The sequence below is a fragment of the Microcaecilia unicolor genome, chromosome 11 (assembly GCF_901765095.1).
Source record: "Microcaecilia unicolor chromosome 11, aMicUni1.1, whole genome shotgun sequence".
Lineage (NCBI taxonomy): Eukaryota > Metazoa > Chordata > Amphibia > Gymnophiona > Siphonopidae > Microcaecilia > Microcaecilia unicolor.
In genome coordinates, this window is record NC_044041.1 from 54146369 (window position 1) to 54161387 (window position 15019).

The following is a 15019-nucleotide window of genomic DNA, read 5'->3' on the forward strand; positions in this document are numbered from 1 at the left end:
CACCTACCCCACAGTGCACAATCTCCTGATAGCACCAGCAGCTCAACCACCCCACAGTGCACAACCTCCCAAGAGCACAGGAAGCTCACCTACGGAACTCAATCCACAGATAACAATCTCCCGAAAGTCCCAGAGCTCACCCACTCCACTGTTCACAACCTCCTGAGAATCCGGGATAGCACCCACCCCACAGTGCACAACCTCCCAAGAGCACAGGGAGCTCCATTTACGGAACTCAATCCACAGATAATCCTGAAAGTCCCAGAGCTCACCCACTCCACTGTTCACAACCTCCTGGGAGCCCCAGAGATCACCCACTCCACAGTTCAAACCTCCTGAGAATCCGGGACAGCACCCACTCCACAGCGCACAACCTCCCAGGAGCTCACCCACTCCACATTCTTCAATATCCTGTAAACAGCAAGACCTCATCCAGATCCAGGTGATCATCTCACAATGTCCTCAGAACTTTAGGACAGAGTCGATGGGAAAAGTGGATTTAGATCTAATACACATCTGATGTTTCTGTCAGCAGTTTCTCAAGTAAGTAAGTTCATCCAGATTGACTACGCCATGATGAAAAGTTACCCAGGAACATCAAAAAGAGGCTCAAAGCCAGGCATGGACCAAAACCTCAGAGCAACATGCAGTCAGCTGGCAACATGTAAAAAAAAAAAAAAACGTTTTGCTAAAAGACCTGAGAACGGGCATTTGTATTCTGTCAGGAAACTAGACAGCTGACTGAATCTGGAAGAGTGTGCCAGCACCCCTGGTCCCTCAGGGCAATGTGTGCTTGGAGGAGGAGAGGCTGGGAAGAAATGACGAAATCAAGCTTACCTGTTCATTGGTGGTACGACCTCGAGCCACCAAGACAATGTGGAATCCAGTCAGACCAATGACAGGGATGAAGAAAAGTCCGGCCACACACATCACTGCCACACTGGGGCATCACTGCTAAGGAGGCCAAACCTAACACTCAATAGGACAGTTTCAAAATCAGCCATTACTGACTGGCACTTTCTTCACAGTGAAAAGCACACCGTCCCTTCTGAAAATTCCTCCCTCCAGGATACCTCCCTTCCAAGAACACCTTGCTCTCCTGGAAATATGGCTCTTTTCCAAGTGGGCACAAGTGTTCTTCAGAAGTGCCTGCTGTTCTAGCCACAAGCACAAAGCAGCTAGCCCTGACATTGTTTCCGTTTTGCAGTTTCCAGTGGCCTTCTATTTATCTCTGTTTTTACAGACAGGCTCATTCAATTCTGGTTTAAACCTCATGACCTTTGGGTACTTATCCCAAGCAAGGGTGAAAGGAGATCTAAATTAGTGTGCCTGGGGAACGCCTCTGCTTCCATTACGCTCTTCCACATGGGGCGGACTGACCACTGAGACAACAGGGCAGTGCCTGAGGGCCCACAGCAGCAAGGGGCCCACTCTCCCCTATCCTTTATCTAAATTAATCACTTCTGATAGGTAGTTAGGGGCTCATGACCCTTATTGCCCGGGGACCGAGATCACTTTCAGTCCGCTCCTGCTATCACCCATCTTGGAGAACTGCTGGAACCCTTGTGGTCCTGGCCCCTCTTCAATCCCCCTCCCCATCTCCCCTTCTTTAGAAAAACAGGATACGTGATGGTGGTGTGAACTGCCCCCAGTCTGTCCATATGGTTTAAAATGTAGACCAAGCCAAAGCTGAAGACGCTGACCATGTGCATACTTAAGGACAGCAGGAACAGGAAAAAGAAGCGGTAATTTCTTCGCCCAATACAGTTATTCACCCAGGGGCAGTGGTGGTCAAAATCCTGTGTCAGAAAAACAGAATGGTCTGACAGTGTTCTCAGCAAGCATATGGCAAACATCACAGTGAGAGGGTCTCGGTGTGCTTCCTATCCTTACTCTATCCCAGAATAGGAATACAAATGCATTTCTTTCAAAGGGCTCTAAATTCTCTGCATGTGGTCACTTTTCTGTGGCTAATGCAGCACTGGATTAACCATTAAGCAAAACAAGCAGGTGCTTAGGGCACCAAGGGAAGGGGGGCACCACAGAATTTTTCCCCACACTAGTAGTATGCCCTTTTCTCTTTCACTGCTGCTGCCACACTCATTAACCAACATGAATTTCAGTGTTTTTCTAATCATTAAAAACACATATGCTGTTTTGTTTCATACAATAATAATATTTTTCAGCACTTACTGAGTTTTTATGTCTTTTCACAGTTAAGCAATGAAAGGGCCAAGGGGCATCATTGTTGGGCTGTGCTTAGGGCATCAGTTGGTTTTAATCCAGCCCTGGGCTAATCCTAAGAATTAGCCAAAGCTGACGGTGTCTCTGGGCTGTCGAGACCACAGAACTACCTTCTATACAGTGATCTGCTTCTCTTTACAGTGATCAATACTCTTCTGCGCACAAAACCCCTGCTAATAACCACTAGCACAAACAGGAGCACCTCCCCGCCCCTCACTGCTCAGGTCCCTCAAGCCCTTTACTAAAATGCCAGAGAGAGAGAGAGAGAGAGAGAGAGAGAGAGAGAGAGAGAGAGCTCATTAGGGATCTGCAAAGTGAACTGATTTTATTCCAGAGGGGAAACATTACTTTACTGAAGAGATGGCAAGAAATTAACAATGAACAACAGGAGAAAATCTGTGTTTGTTTAAATGATTTAAGAATGGCAATAAAACCATGTACCGTATTCACCTTTTCTGCAGTCAGTTCAGCTGGTTGTGCTGTTTCTGTCACATAATTCTGCAGATGAGGAAAAGGCATTTTGTACTCTTCAAACTGACAGGGACCTTTAGGAGAACTCAGGCCCCGATGCTCAAAAGTTGCCGTTAAATTTGAAGTGCATTTATAGCCTCAGTTGAACTTACCAATTTCTAAACAGCAACCGATGCTCAAAGGAAATCACATGCAAATGAGATGCACGGTAATTCTGAAAGCAACTCTGTAGGGAAAGTGGGGAAAGTGCCTAGCACATGCGCAGAACAGTCTCTTGGTAAACATTCATGATCTGTGCATACTCGCTCACAAGGCTCCTCTCTTCTGTTTACTTTCCTCTCACCCAGTGGTGCACTGGTTCTCACACTGCCAGCTCCCTCGCACTGCTGATCATTTCTAGGCACTCCCCCAACATGGCTTAGCTGCCGTGGGCTTGTACTTGTTTTCCCTCAGGCTGCCCTCGATTGATTTTGTCCGCATGCTTGGGAATCTCTTTTTTGTTTCTACTACTGCGGGGCTAAACTCCGTCTCTTTGCTGACATCACTCAGCACTGGCTGACATCATAGGGGCTTTTCCCAGCTGACTGGCTGTCTGCTTTTGTTTCTCTGCCCCTTGTGGGAGGGATTTCGCTGTCATCATCGAGCTGCTTGTGGGATTCCCTGTTTCTACCAGTTCCACCAGCATTTGAGCGGATCTGGGGGAAAGACCTCAGGATACAACTCTAGACTATTTACTACTCTGGAGAGCTTGGTGCTCTTGTTTGGGTACTGAAAACACTGGTTCTCGGGGAATCCAAGCATTGAGAACTTCCCCAGTTCAGGGTTTGAAAATGCCACAGCAAGAACTCCTTCACATTTGACACACAGGTGCGATTATTATTAAGAAATTAAAGCAGACAGCTCCTCTAAGAAGTCGCCCTCATGCAACGACAGCTCCAGACCTACCCCGAAAATTTTGCACGTTAAAAGGTAGGTAACGTCTGTGCATCACATGGATTGCTCATTTTAATACTAATGAGCTCGTTGTAATACATTTGCAAAGGATTATTAGTAGCTGCTACAGCGAACAGTAAAAGCCATGCAGAACCCTTTTGTGCATTAGAGCTGAAATAACATACGTGCTAGCCTAGCTACAACCAATCTAAATCAAACATTGTTAGCACAGTAAGCTTTGAGCATCGAGGCCTCAGTATGTGAAGAATGCGTACAGAATCAGACCCTCCAGAATACGCCAGGAAAATGGGATGCTGCTCTACCTCACGTAAACCTGCCTGGATTCTTGGGAAATTTAGTAGAGGGTAAAATACTGAATTTGTTCTTCTCTAAGTGTGCCGGCTGTATTCCCTTCTCACTAGCCACCCTGGGATTATGGAGCTTTACTGTATTATAAATAGAATAATGGGACAGGCAGCTGTATCATAAGATTCCTAGGATATCAGGTGGCAACTCCCCAAGCCCCAGAGACAGAAGGAAAGTAGGCCTTAAACAGAACCATCTTGCTCCATAACTTACTGAGAAAAACAATTACTGTGAAGTGGACAGAACAGTCAAGTAACCAGCATGGTATCAAAAGAGGCTTGTGGATTTATCTTGCATGGGCTGCTTACCTCAACACAGTTGTCACACACGCTGCAGTGGGAGCAACGGGGAGGCCGGTAGAAGTGGCAGGTGGCACACCACTTCATCCGTACCTGGATTCCTTTAATCTCCACGTTCTTGTAAAGTGGAGCTCGAAAATCATCATCTTTGTCTTCGTCTTCATCGGCTGTTGGATTCAAAAGAAAAGAAACAGCAGAGGTGAAATAATCCGCCAGGCAATGAAGAGATCTATGTTGTTTTTCTACTATTCTATGTCTGTAGCCCTGATCTTGAAAAGGGGATCCCGCCATTTCCTGTACTTCCAGTCCCATTCTTCAAGTGCACACTTTCCACCTCCAACATTTTCTTGTTTATTAAATACATTAAAACAGTAAATCAACCTTGCTGAGTAAAAATGTTTTCTTCCACAGAGAAAGAAAACACGTTTAAAATCAAAGCAGTACAACATTCAACACTAATCAAAAATTATCAAACCACTATATCATATACTAGCTTTCTAGACCTCAGTGGCAATTTTTTTTTCCACATGGACCACTCAATCTGTGGTTTGCCTGCCTCATCATCAGTCACTATTTATTCAACAACATTATAACCCCTTCATTATCAATATCGAATTCTCTTAAAAAAAAATGTTTCTTATAAATTTCATACAGAAGCTCAATACTACTTATCTTAATTTTATAATGGACCCGCTGCAGGTTCATTATAAAATTAAGATAAGTAGCGTTGAGCTTATATATGAAATGTAAAGATAATTTAAAAAAAAGAGAATTTGGTATTGATAATAAAGGGATTATAATGTTGATGACTTGTGTATTTGATTTATGAAGGAGGAACAAGGGAAGAGTGAGGTATGATTGGGGTAGGCCACACTGTCAGGTTTCACTCACTGTGTAATTGTAGAAGAAAATTACAGAGAAACATAACACAGGGGTAGATATTCAGAATGACTGAACTGGGCAAGAGAGGCTTAAAATGCAGCGAGTGTCTGAGTTATGTCTCTCCTGTCCCTTCTTTCCTGTAGGTGCCTGGATTAGGCCCAGCATTGAATATCCAGGCAGCAGCTTTGAAAATACCGACCACCACAGGCTGAATATCAGATAGGACAGTAAATGATGGCAGATAAAGACCAGAATGGTCTACCCAAGGAGAGGAGTGTGTGTATGTGTGTGTGCAAAAAGTTATTTGTTGAATGAACTAAGTTGGATGTTGCACAACAACTACACACAGACCTGTAGAAAGCACCTCTCTGCCCTATAAGTGGTATATTTCAAAAAGAACCCCACCAGCATTTAAGGCCACAGTAGCACTAGAACCCTGAAGAACAACTTCAGTATACAACAACAAACAATAACAAGATGACACAAAAGCATCAATAACAGAATTCAACAAATGAGTTTCCAAATACCCACCCCACACACAAACCCTGAATACTAGCCACTCCCTCCCCCTTCCCTTGGTAATACCCAGAACTATCCCAACTCATCCTATCATAACCCCCAAACAAGTTAGTAGTTAGTAGGCCTATTGTAACATTCAGCGATATGTATGACTTTATATATAAGTACATAAGTATTGCCATACTGGGAAAGACCAAAAAGGTCCATCGAGCCCAGCATCCTGTTTCCAACAGTGGCCAATCCAGGTCACAAATACCCAGTAGCATACCAAGGGGGGGGGGCGGTGGGGGTGGTCCACCCCGGGTGCACGCAGCTGGGGGGTGCCGCGGCGCGCGCCTATCGGCTCCCAGTTCGCTAACTTCGCTCGTTCGCTGCAGCTCCCTCTGCCCCGGAACAGGTTACTTCCTGTTCTGGGGCAGAGGGAGCTGCAGCGAACGAGCGAAGTTAGCGAACTGGGAGCAGACAGGCGCGCGCCGCAGCACGCCCCCCCCAGCGGCGTGCACCCGGGGGGGTCATTTCGCCAAGGGGGGAGGTGTCATTTTGCAGGGGGGAGGTGTCATTTTGCAGGGGAGGGAGGTGTCATTTCGCAGGGGGGGGAGGGGAGTGCATCGGCGATCCGCCCCGGGTGTCATCCAGGCTAGGAACGCCACTGCAAATGCCTGGCAAGATCCCAAAAATGTACAAAACATTTATACTGCTTATCCCAGAAATAGTAGATTTTCCCCAAGTCCATTTAATAACGGTCTATGGACTTTTCCTTTAGGAAGCCGTCCAAACCTTTTTAAAACTCCGCTAAGCTAACCGCCTTTACCACATTCTCTGGCAACGAATTCCAGAGTTTAATTACACGTTGAGTGATTCGTTTTAAATTTACTACATTGTAGCTTCATTGCATGCCCCCTAGTCCTAGTATTTTTGGAAAGTGTGAACAGATGCTTCACATCTACCCGTTCAACTCCACTCATTATTTTATAGACCTCTATCATATCTCCCCTCAGCCGCCTTTTCTCCAAGCTGAACAGCTCTAGCCGTTTTAGCCTTTCCTCATAGGGAAGTCGTCCCATCCCCTTTATCATTTTCGTCGCCCTTCTCTGCACCTTTTCTAATTCCACTATATCTTTTTTAAGATGCGGCGACCAGAATTGAACACAATATTCGAGGTGCGGTCGCACCATGGAGCAATACAAAGGCATTATAACATCCTCATTTTTGTTTTCCATTCCTTTCCTAATAATACCTAACATTCTATTTGCTTTCTTAGCCTCAGCAGCACACTGAGCAGAAGGTTTCAACGTATCATCAACGACCAAGCTTCTCTAGTACAGAACTTGTCTGGGAACATGACCCATAAAAAATGCAGTCACTATTAGAACAGTACAGACCTAGACTGCTCTCACATTATTTAATTATAGGAAAAAGTAAAACAAAAAACAAAAAAAGGACTGAGAAAATGGAAGTGGCTGGAAGTGGAGAGCAGAGAGAGAAACTCTTACCCTTTATCTTTAGGCCTGGACGTTAGGCTTTCAGTCTGTACAAGTGAAAGCTTTCTGTTTCCACTTCTTGATTTCTATGAATTAATGATTCAAGCTGAGAGCCTCCCATAGGGACGGCAAGAGGTGGTTGAGAAAATGGGTTAAAACCAGGCGAAAGTCAATGGAATGCTTCTACTAGGGATGGGAATTCATTAGCATGACTTAAAAATGTGTTGCATGCGATACAAAGCATATTTACATGTATTAATTTATAAGTTAAGTTTATCTGTGCACAATACAATGCTCTAACGTAAGTTACTAATTTTCTTTTTATAAACACAAATGTGTGAAATGAACTAAAAACAAGTCCAAAATTTGGAATAAAGGCCAAAAATCTGAAGGCTTACCACGTTCCATCCTATATACAAAATAATTAGACTTTATACGAACTAGACAAAACCGAACTCTTGCCGCTTGACTGTTTAACCTCATTGCTATTAAAGAAAGCTGTACAATACGCACTACCAATCTATTCCCTAAGTTGAAAATGACATCTCTATAGTCGATGACCTAACTTATGCTACAAATCATTTTATCACTTAGAAACCTCTGTGCAATGCCATAATGCATTCCTCTGTACCATGTATGTATGAACCTTGATGCAAAATCATTTGTATGCAATACCACAATGTACTCTTCTTTACCAAGTATGTATGCACCTAAATGTAATACCATTTGAAATCCTGTACCCGGAAGTGGCGATCGCCATCACGGCATAATGTAAGCCACATTCAGCCTGCAAACAGGTGGGAAAATGTGGGATACAAATGCTACAAATAAATAAAAGAAATTAAAAATGTCTTCCCTGTCCACACTAATCTGATCTTTTATGCTTACCTCTTGGAAAGACTCCTGGGTCCATGAATGTTGCCATGCTGAAGTTGGCCAGAACAAACAGAAACATGAGCCCATTGTAAAGAGGGATAACCGAGGAGATGGTTCTGGACAACCAGGGGCACCTACAGAGAGGCAAAGAGATGAGGCATGAGACACACAGCAACTACAGATTGCATTTCCGTGCTGCATTTTATTCCAGCTGCTTTACAATTTATGTTTTCAGACATAAACATCTCTGATGTCCGTTGGTCTCCAAAAAAGCACAATGACTAGGAGACATTCCATAAAGTTACTGAGTAGAACATTTAAACAAATTGTTGAAAACATTTTTTCCCCACAATGCACAATAAGCTCTGAAAATGGAATAAACTACCGAATGCTATAAAAACAACGCATGACTTGACAACCTTCCGGAAGTTATTGAAGACGCACCTGTTTGAAGAGACTTACAATAAAAATCCTCCTTAATGACTTGATTCCATTCTACAATTAAACCAACTAATACTGATCCCTTCTAATTTAATTATGTTAATCACATTATCACTATTGGTCATTATATCTTATCTGTTTTATTTTGTGTTATGTAAATAATTCTACTGACCTATCTACCTACCTAATTTCTTACACAGTAATATGTTAAATTAGACCATACCTCTTACTCTGTTTATGATTATACGTTTTGCAAATAGTGTAAGCCACATTGAGCCTGCAAATAGGTGGGAAAATGTGGGGTACAAATGCAGCAAATAAATAAATAAAGTTACTAAGGATATGGTAAATGTAATTAGCACAGATGGGTTTACAAAAGGCTTGGACAACTTCCATGGGGAAAAGTCCATTATTAAGGTAACAGTAACACAGTAAATGATGACAGATAAAGACCTGCACGCCATTTTTAATTCCACCAGTTTTTTTTTCTCCACCACCTCCTTCGGGAGTGCATTCCAGGCATCAACCATCCTCTCCGTGAAAAAGAATTTTCGGACATTACTACTAACCTACCATATGATTCCCACACCATCAAAGCATGTAGCTTATTCCTCCAATACCAGAAGGATGGAGGCTGACCTTGAGCCAGTGGTTATGGATACATTTTTTCCCACCGTACAAGCTTTGCTCAAAAACTGCTTCATTCCACGTCCCAGAACCCCATGGAAGCTAGGTACGTTAAAGAGAATCCCAACACCTGACAGCTGTATTTAAGATCCTAGGATCTGTTGTAAGTAACTGAGGGGCCCTTTTACAAAGCAGCGGTAATAAGCCCAATGTAGTTCCCATCCCCAGTGCGCTGTCATATCCGGTGATACAAAATGTTTTAATTTTTGTAGCGCCGATGTGTAGCCGGCGGTAATCAGGCAGTGCCGCCCAGCTAACACCGCATGGCAAGTAAAGCGCTTGCCACATGGCCATTTCGGGGGGAGCCCTTACCACCACCCATTGAGGTGGCGGTAAGGGCTTTCCCCGAAATGGCCATGCGGCAAGTGCTTTAGTTGCTGCGCAGCCATTTCCTGTAGAAAATAAAGGCCTACCTTTTACCCGCTGCGGTAAAAGGGGGCCTCGGCGTGTGTAAAAAACCGCACCAATGCCAGCCCCCTTTTGCTGCAGCTTGTTAAAAGGGGCCCTGACTAAAGTTCTCTAGAAGACCCTGATCCTTCAACAGTTCCACAGTGCATGAAAAAGAGTATATCAGGAGCTTAACATTTTAAACATTGTGGGGCACTGGCACAACCCGCATGGAAAGCTTGCCTTTAGGAAAAATATATTTGATGGATAAAACAAACTTGACATTCCCACAACTCAGAGCTATGTACTATATCCAGAATGGATTTAATTAAAGTTTTAAATGAAATGCAATCTACGGGACACCCCATTACCCTAGCCCAGGTTGCCTTCAAAGAGTCACATCGTTTAGATGGCTGGACACTACTCAGTACTTTATGTAGCCATGATACAGAAGCACTGCCCAAAGCATCTCCCTGCAAAAAGTTCTTTAATGTATTACCCAAATGAGTAGATAAATCTTGTGAATCCAATGACAAAATATAATGAGATAATTGCAAGTAAGCATAACCATATGCCAGCCGCAAAGCAACTAACTCCCTGCTGCAAATCTGCAAAAGATAAAGTAGAACCATTCTTTCGCAGCAAGTGTTCTCTGAGAGAGAGATACCCAATGAGTTCTGACGTTGGAATATTGCATTATCCATCCCAGGGGGAAAATCTGCATTGCCTATGATTGGAAGGAGGTCATTACTATTAGGATTTTGCCTCCATAGCCTTAAAAGAGCTCTCCATGAATGACACAGGGGCCAGAAAAGAATACTACCCTGGCATTCCACAGGAATCATAAGAACGTAAGAATAGCCATACTGGGTTAGACCAATCATCCAACTAGCCCAGTATCCTGCTTCCAACGGTGGCCAATCCAGGTCACAAGTACCTGGCAGAAACCCAAATAGCAGCAACATTCCAACAATCCTGGAAGACTGGGCAAGCAATGAATGGTTTAGATGCTAAGACTGAAAATAATCCTTTTCAAAGAGCAAGGCCATAGCTCCACCAGTCCCCAGCAACCAATCATGAAAATGTCTAGGTTGGCTGGATCTTAAAAGGTGGCCTCATTTCAGCAACTGGGAAGGGACTATAGAAGAAGCATTGGCCCAACCTGTGACTTCTGCTGCACACCTGGTCACCAATCAACTAGGACACAAGCAGGAACAGAAATAATTGAGGGAGCAGAGCACTCAAGATGATACTCCATCATGTCCATCAATCCTGAAGTTCTGATCTTCAGACCACTAAGGGCGATCAAAGGGGCTAATGAACTGTGACGGTCCTGATAAACTGCATAAGATTCACAAACCCGGATCATTCGCTTCATTAGAGATACTGTAAAACAAGAACACACACACTGTTCTATTCCACAGCCAACCATGGCCAAGGTTTCGTGACCTTTTTCAGGGCCCGTGGAACAAACAAAGTCTTACATGGCTGTAGAATTTTCACAGTGCCCTTGGCCATGGTTGGCTGTGGAATGGAACAGAAGAGGATTGAGCTAAAAGCTAAGTACTAGCTCATTTTTTCTGAGAATTTAAATAAATGCATCATTTAAAGATTTTGGGGAAGGATTTTTAAGCTGATGATGACGCTGTGAACACCATGAAATGTTGGGCTTTGAGCCTTAAAAGGAGTGAATTGAGGCTTTTTCCTTCCTTTTTAGATGATGCTAACTATATATAATATTAAAAAAATTAATAATTAAAAACTTACTGTTATATACTCATTTTGAGAGGCTTCTGATTAACCTGTTGTATGATACTACTATCCTCAGGAACCCCTGGTAATAGGGTCATACATGTTATTTCCCATGTGCAGAGACACCGTGACTACTATAGCTTCAGTACTAATCAGAAAATCACGGCAGGTCAGACTCCAAAGTGGCAATCAAACACCAGCAGCTAATCTCTGCCAGATCATTTGTTTCTTCTACACATATAATTCATCCATTATCCAAAATGTTATCCCTGCAAGGTTTATTGTTCCTTAAATCAATGCTGTTCAAGATGAGAATTCATGGGGAAAAAAGGAGAACCTGAAATCCCAAAAGAATGGCTTGAACAATTCATGCAAATGTTTTACTTCACAGTCTTCCCACAGTAGCAGTACTGGCAAAATTGCTTCCCATTACGGAATGGACACTTAAAAACAAATCATTAAGCTGAACATTTTTCAGTCTGATTTGCATTTTGTTCTGGAGGAGATAAGTTTCTTACAATTCGTCCCGCAGAGCCAGTCTTGCCGCTATAACAGAATAAAGTGAAGGTGCTACTATCCTGATCATCATCAGTAACACCCCCCCCCCCCCCTACACACACACATGCCAACATCGGGCAGATAATATGTACACAACAGCTGAAAAGCAAGATTCAGGGAAGGAATGCAAACACACTTATAATAAGAAAACATGTAAAAGTATAACACTGCTGGCCTTATACCAAGATATTCAATGCCCGGTCATATCTGGGCGCTGACTGTGAATATTTGGGTTTGAGCGGCCAACTATTTAGCACTTAGCCACCTAAGGGGACCTTTTACTAAGCTGCATAAGTGTCTACGCGCACCCAACACCAAAATGGAATTACAGCACAGCTACCACGTGGCTCTTGCGGTAATTTCATTTTTGGTGTGCGTCCGAAAAATAATTTTTATTTTCTGCCTAACGTATTGGACGCGTGCCAAGTGGCATTTGGTACACGTAGGTCATTACCACCTGGTTACCATGTGAGATTTACCGCTAGGTTAATGGCTGGCGGTAAGGTCTCAGATCCAAAATAGACGCGTGGCAATTTTCATTTTGTTGCACGTCCATTTTCGGCAAAAATGTTTTTTAAAAAAAGGCCTTTTTTACAGGCATACTGAAAAATGGATTGGCATGCGCCCAAAACCCATGCCTACACTACCACAAGCCATTTTTCAGCGCACCTTTGTAAAAGGACCCCTAAGCTTTATGTAGTCTGATTTGTCTAGTTAACTTAGGCAGTTCACTGAAAAGTTGTGGATGAGTGGCCTAGTGGTTAGGGTGGTGGACTTTGGTCCTGGGGAACTGAGGAACTGAGTTCGATTCCCACTTCAGGCACAGGCAGCTCCTTGTGACTCTGGGCAAGTCATCTAACTCTCCATTGCCCCATGTAAGCCGCATTGAGCCTGCCATGAGTGGGAAAGTGCAGGGTACAAATGTAACAAAAAAAAAAAAGTGAGGAGAGAGGGATTTTCCAGCTGCTTCTATGGGGAATAGAAAAATTAAATCCAGTCATGGAAGATAAGAAACAAACAGCGGTAAAAGGACCAAAAAATACATCAACATGTGACTGTACTTCCATCAGGGTCCATAGAACTCCTTCTCCTCGACCAATGTCATCGCAGGGTTTGGTGTCTTCTTTGTCCCTTACCCCCTTGCTGTTTCAGTATCCACCTCCCTTGATAAGATTAATGCAAATATTTTCTTGGACAAAGATGTGAAATTCAGGGAACTTTGTTCCAGCTATGCAAATTTACTGATCAATCTGTGGCTAAATAATCTGACCTGGATAAACAGTTGGATAATGTTAAACGATTACATAACATAGTAACAGGTGGCGGCAGATAAAGACCTGTACGGTCCATCCAGTCTGCCCAACAACATAAACTCATGAAGTGTTACAGCATATGTATACCTGTTCTTGATTTATTCTTGCTATTTTTAGGGCTTAGACCCCTGATGGCGAACCTATGACACGCGTGTCAGCACTGACACGCGTAGCCATTTTCGATGACACGCGGCGCTGCCGCAGTGCTCCCGGAAACTAACCTTAAAGCCTCCTTTCACGTCGCAGCAAGCAGCAGCAGGGCAGGCCACTCCTTCCTTCTGTGTCCTGACCTCGCCTGACGTAACGTCCGCGAGGGCGGAGCACAGAAGGAAGGAGGAGAGGTCTGCCCTGCTGCTGCTTGCTGCAACGTGAAAGGAGGCTTTAAGGTTAGTTCTGGGCCCGGTAGCGGGTGGAGGGGGGGCCCGGCAACCTCGGGTGGGCAGCGATCTCGGGTAGGGGGGCCCGGGGGCGCTCCTAGTAGCAGTGATTTTTCTTGAAGTGACACACCACCCGAGTTATGCTCGATTTTTTGGTGAATTTTGACACACCAAGCTCAAAAGGTTGCCCATCACTGGCTTAGACCATAGAAGTCTGCCCGGCACTGGCCTTGTTCTAAAATTTCTGAAGTTCTTGTCAAAGCACCCGAAAAACTCCGCCCATCCAAATCTATCAGGGCACATAACGCAGAGGTCAGCCCAGCACTGGTTTTCCTACCTAATCTCCCCTAAGCTTCTTTGGATTCGATCCTTGTAAACAGGATTCCTTTGTGTTTATCCCATGCATTTTTGAATTCCGTTACCGTTTTCATCTCCACCACCTCCCGCGGGAGGACATTCCAGGCATCTACCACCTTCTCAGTGAAAAAAATACTTTCTGACATTATTCCTGAGTCTGCCCCCTTTCAACTTCAATTCATGCCCTCTTGTTCTACCATCTTCCCGTCTCTGGAAAAGGTTTGCTTGCAAAAATTAATGCCTTTCAAATATTTGAACGTCTGTATCATATCACCCTGTTTCTCCTTTCCTCCAATATATACATGTTTAAGTCAGCAAGTCTCTCCATGTATATCTTGCTACCTAAACCCCCTACCATTTTCGTTGCTTTTCTCTGAACTGCTTCAAGTCTTTTTACTTCCTTAGCAAGATAAGGCCTCCAAAACTGAACACAATACTCCAAGTGGGGCCTCACCAACAACTTGTACAGGGGCATCAACACCTCCTTCTTCTCAGTCTTCTACTCTTCAATCTGTAGATACTTCTAATATTAAGGACAGTTTTCAATTATATAATCAGATCACATCACCAATGATGAGGTGACGTGAACTTGATTTATGGAATTGTTACTCTTAAATGTAATTAGCTTTTCTTTTTTATGTAAGTTTCTATTCTTGCCTTAAATTTACTTGGGAGTGTATACTCAAATTCAAATAAAAAAAAAATATGATGAGATCTAAGAACTTGCATATTTTGAATTTTCCTATTACTCATTACCTTGACCTCTTCAAGACATATTTAAGGGAAGTTCTGTCGTCTCCTGGTTGTGCAAAATAATATATTATTTTTCTAAAAGGGTCAACTTACATCTCAGAATACATTAAATATTTCAGATTTTTTGCAAACTTCTAGTGATAATATAGAAAAAAGTGTTACTTCAATTTTATCTTTAGTGTCTAACATGGATAAAAAGACTATTTTATGTTTATATTTTGCTAAGAAACAATTATTAATGCTTATTCTTAAAAATTCTACATTTGACCCAACTGACCCCACCAATGAATCGGCCTATAATGTTCCATTTGTTTCAAAAATCA

The 15019-nt window shown here is 43.2% G+C and overlaps 1 protein-coding gene across 1 annotated transcript in view; it reads right to left on the reverse strand.

Annotated features, from left to right (window-relative positions):
• Nucleotides 1-15019, reverse strand: part of ZDHHC8 (zinc finger DHHC-type containing 8) — a 104674-nt gene that overhangs the window by 7796 nt on the left and 81859 nt on the right. Inside the window, exons 2-5 of the mRNA XM_030218836.1 lie at nt 8084-8205; nt 4323-4480; nt 1627-1799; nt 838-940 (exon numbers count right to left, since the gene is read on the reverse strand). Of these exons, the coding sequence (XP_030074696.1) occupies nt 838-940; nt 1627-1799; nt 4323-4480; nt 8084-8205 (556 nt within the window). The remainder of the gene's footprint in view (nt 1-837; nt 941-1626; nt 1800-4322; nt 4481-8083; nt 8206-15019) is intronic.